The following is a 3,996-nucleotide window of genomic DNA, read 5'->3' on the forward strand; positions in this document are numbered from 1 at the left end:
GAAGGCAGTCAGGGGTGGAAAGGACCCCTGCATATCAATGTGTAGGTGTTGCTAGAGAAATTACATACACTCGGTGCCTCTAAAGTATGTTTTGGGGCGTCTGGGTGGCTCGGTCAATTAAGCGACCAACTTCAGTTCAGGTCATGATCTCATGACCTGGTTTGTGAGGTGGAGCCCCGCCTACGACTCTGTGCTGACAGCTCAGAGCCTGGAGTCTGCTTGGGATTCTGTGTCTCCCTCTCTCTCTGCCCCTCCCCCGCTCATGCTCGGTCTCTCTCTCAAAATTAAACATTAAAAAAAATTTTTTTAAGTATATTTTAATTTTGATTTTTAGCAAATTCTTCGTTTGGGTGATAAATTGTTGATATAGTAAAGAGGTATGGTGCAAGGACTCAGGATTCAGATTGCTTGTGGTTGAAATCCCACCTTTACCTCTACCCAGTGAATAGCTGTGAGAGCTTGGTCAGTTTCCTTAATCTCTCTGTGCTTCATTTTCCGTATCTGTGCTAGGGGCTGGTTGCTGGGTGGGGGTTGGTGGGGGAGTTACACAGCAAGTGCCATAGAAGTATTAAACTGTTATTATTTTCCACTAGATTGTCAATTCCGTGAGGTTGGAGTTTTGTTTGGTTCAAGGCTATCTAGTCAGCTGGGCACTTAGTAGGTGCTCAATAAAAATTTCATGACTAACTGAATTAAGGAGTTGGGGTGAGAGAGAGGCTTGGGGGGGAAGAAAAGCCTTGGGAGTATGACATGTTCACTTCAGGGCTCAGACTGGGAGATTCCTGAGTAAGGCTCTTGGCTTCTTGGGGCCTGGGGCATTGGGCCTACATGCCGACTCAACGAGCTTGCGTAGGGCTGACAAGGACGGACACACTGAGACCCTTGGGTGCTCGGGAGCCTCATTTCCCACCCCCCCCCCGCCCCTCCCGCGAGACTCCCGTGGCTCCTCCCCTGGCGGGCGGGGTCGCGCCGCCGGGGCGTGAACGGGGCGGAGCCATGAGTTAGCCTGATGGGGCGGTGTGGAGCCGCCTCTCAGGCCTGGCGTCGGCCCACCTCATCGACGGGGGACGGAAGTCTCAGCCTGGCTCTGTCTCCCCCGGGAACCCGGACCGAACGCCGAGCCTCGCCCCACGGGGCGGCCAGGCCCGGGCGTGCTCCGGCACCGGCGGCACCATGAAGCGTATGGGGACTCTGCGCCAGCTTTCGGATCTCAGCCACTTTAGCGGCGCGGCCCGGCTCCGGGAGTTGCTGGCCGCGGACCCAGCCGTAAAAGTCCGCTGCAGCCCAGACGGCCGCCACCTGCTGCTCCTCCGATCCCCGGGGGCGCCGTGCCCACAGCTGCTGGTGGCGGTGCGTGGCTCCGACGCGGAGCTGGAGCGTGCCTGGCCCGCTGGCCACCCCTCACCGCTAGACGCCTTCTTCCTGCCGTGGCCGGCGCGACCGGCGCTGGTCCTGGTGTGGGAGAGTGGCCTAGCCGAGGTGTGGGGCGCCGGGGTGGGGCCTGGCTGGCGGCTGCTGAGGAGTACCGAGCTGTGTCCAGCCGGTGGAGCCTGTGTGGTGGCCGTGGCGGTGCTCCGAGGCCGCCTGGTGTGGTGCGAGGAGCGTCAGGCTGGCGCGGAGGGCCAGCTGGGACCGCCTGCTGCTTTCAGCCATTGCGTGTGCTTCCGAACCCTGGAGCCCAACGGAGAGGGCGGCACCAACCTGGGCTGCACACATGTCTTGCTGCACCACTGCCCCTCTTTTGGGCTGCTGGCCTCCCGCAAGGACCTCTTCCTGGTGCCCACTGCCACCACCTGGCCTGGTGTGGGTCATATTCTGCTCACTTGGAGCCCAGGCAAGGGCAAGGTGATGGTGGTTGCCCCATGTCTTGGCCTCTCCCACTGTAAGAGCCTGAATCCCGTCCGAGGGGACACATGGGACTTCCGGACACTGCTCCGAGGCCTTCCTGGGCTGCTGTCCCCCATGAAGCCATTGACTGTACATACCTGGGCCCCAACTCCCCAGGGCCTGCTATTGCTTGACTTCAGGGGCACTGTGAGCCTGGTGCAGACCCATGGTGGTACCCGGACTGTAGGCACGCTGCAGGAGGCACCTGTAGGCCTGGCAGGGTCTGCAGCACTGGGAACATTTCATGGTACTCTGGCCTGTGTGCTGGGCTCCACGTTGGAACTGCTGGACATGGGCAGCGGGCAGCTGCTGGAGAGAAAGGTCCTAAGTACAGACCGAGTACATTTACTGGCACCCCCAGCCCCTGGCATGGAGGATGAGGAAGAGTTGGAGACCCGAGGGGGTCTTCGTTTGCTTTCAGCCTCGGGTTTGTTTCGAGTAGGCTGGGAAGCCCCACAGGGCCTTGAAGTGCCTTCAGCTGAAGACCTGGTGTTTGAGGAGGCCTGCGAGTACTACCAGCGGCGGAGCCTACGGGGTGCCCAGCTTACCCCAGAGGAACTGAAACACAACAGCACATTCCGGGCGCCTCAGGCCCTGGCCTCCATTCTCCAGGGACATGTGTCCCCATCTACACTAGTGACCACACTGAGGGCTGAGCTTCGAGATTACCGGGCCTTAGATCAGCTCAAAGCCCACCTGGTCGCTGGGGATGATGAGGAGGCTGGCTGGACTGAGCTGGCAGAGCACGAAGTGGCACGTTTGCTGAGGACCGAGTTGATGGGAGACCAGCTGGTCCAGCTCAACACTGTTTTCCAAGCCCTTCCTACAGCAGCCTGGGGTGCAGTCCTCAGGGCCCTGCAGCTCCAGCCAGATGGGAATGGCAGGCTGAGGTCCCATGCTCCCCCTGATGTGTGGAAGAAGGTACTGGGGGGTACTTCAGCTGGAAAGGAACCCCCCAATGGGATACTGCCCCTCTTTGAACTCCTGTGCCAGTGCCTCTGCCGGCTGGAGCCTCGATGGCTGCCACCCTTTGTGGAGTTGGCACAGCAGCAGGGTGGGCCGGGCTGGGGAGCAGGGGGCCCAGGGTTGCCCCTGTATCGCCGAGCCCTGGCAGTACTGGGTGAGGAGGAGACCAGGTCTGAGGCCCTGGAGCTGGAGCTGCTCTTGGGCAGTGGGCGGCCCAAAGCTGTGCTCCAAGCTGTGGGCCAGCTGGTGCAAAAGGAGCAGTGGCAGCGGGCCCTGGAGGCAGGCCTGGCCCTTGGCCCCTCCAGCCCCCTGCTTCGAAGCGAGATCTTCAAACTGCTGTTGGCCGAATTTGCCCGGCACCGCCGACTTGATGCTTATCTCCCCCACCTTCGCCGCCTATGCCCACCAGACCTAACTCCAGCAGAGCTCCTGCTTCTAATACGGACACACCTCCCAGATGAGTTGGAGCCCCCCACCCCATTCCCTAAGCCTGGGACAGAGCCCCCTCTCACTGTGGGGTTGCTCAGAGCCCTGCTGGAGCAGACTGGGGCTCAAGGACGGCCCTTGGGCCCGGTTCTAAGCCTGTATGAGGACATCCTATGCGACCCGGGCACTCCACCCCCCACCCCACCTCGGGGACCCATGACTACCCTCCAGACATCAGACCACCCAGTCTTGGAGGCCTGGGCACCATCTGGACAGGGCCTCTGTGTGACTGACAAAGGCTAAAAATTATTTCTAGGACACAGCAGTCGGGAAGGTGCCTAGGAGTTGGCGGGGACCAGGGTGGGAGTTCTGCGTGCAATAATACTCTTCTCTTCTGGAACAATTAAAAAATATATACATAATATATATATATGTATTAAATATTGTCTAAGCGTCTAAGACCCTTGGAATTTCCTAAGTGATAGGAGTCTTTTGTTATTCATAAGGAGCTTTTTAGATCACACCTGCACATATGCTAATGAGGTAATTTAGGGTGGGGATACCCAGCCTAAGGATGGGACTGGTCACCTGAAAGACCCAAGTGATGAGCGGGTTGGCACTTTCAGCCCCATCCCCAACATCCTGGGAGGGGAGTGGGGCTAGAGATTGAAATCCATAAAAATCCTGAATGAGGAAATTTGGTAAAGCACATTAAGG

The 3,996-nt window shown here is 58.8% G+C and overlaps 1 protein-coding gene across 1 annotated transcript; it reads left to right on the forward strand.

Annotated features, from left to right (window-relative positions):
• The first annotated feature begins 750 nt into the window (after positions 1–750).
• Positions 751–3,756, forward strand: HPS6 (HPS6 biogenesis of lysosomal organelles complex 2 subunit 3). Its single transcript, XM_047825961.1, has one exon. It carries the CDS (start codon positions 1,174–1,176, stop codon positions 3,580–3,582), a length of 2,409 nt encoding a protein of 802 aa, XP_047681917.1. The 5' UTR covers positions 751–1,173; the 3' UTR covers positions 3,583–3,756.
• Positions 3,757–3,996: the final 240 nt, after the last annotated feature.

Source organism: Prionailurus viverrinus, chromosome D2 (genome assembly GCF_022837055.1).
Source record: "Prionailurus viverrinus isolate Anna chromosome D2, UM_Priviv_1.0, whole genome shotgun sequence".
Taxonomy (NCBI): domain Eukaryota; kingdom Metazoa; phylum Chordata; class Mammalia; order Carnivora; family Felidae; genus Prionailurus; species Prionailurus viverrinus.

Excerpts from the sequence above, each read along its gene's own strand:
- HPS6 (XM_047825961.1), top strand. The coding sequence starts at position 1,174 with ATGAAGCGTATGGGGACTCTGCGCCAGCTTTCGGATCTCAGCCACTTT.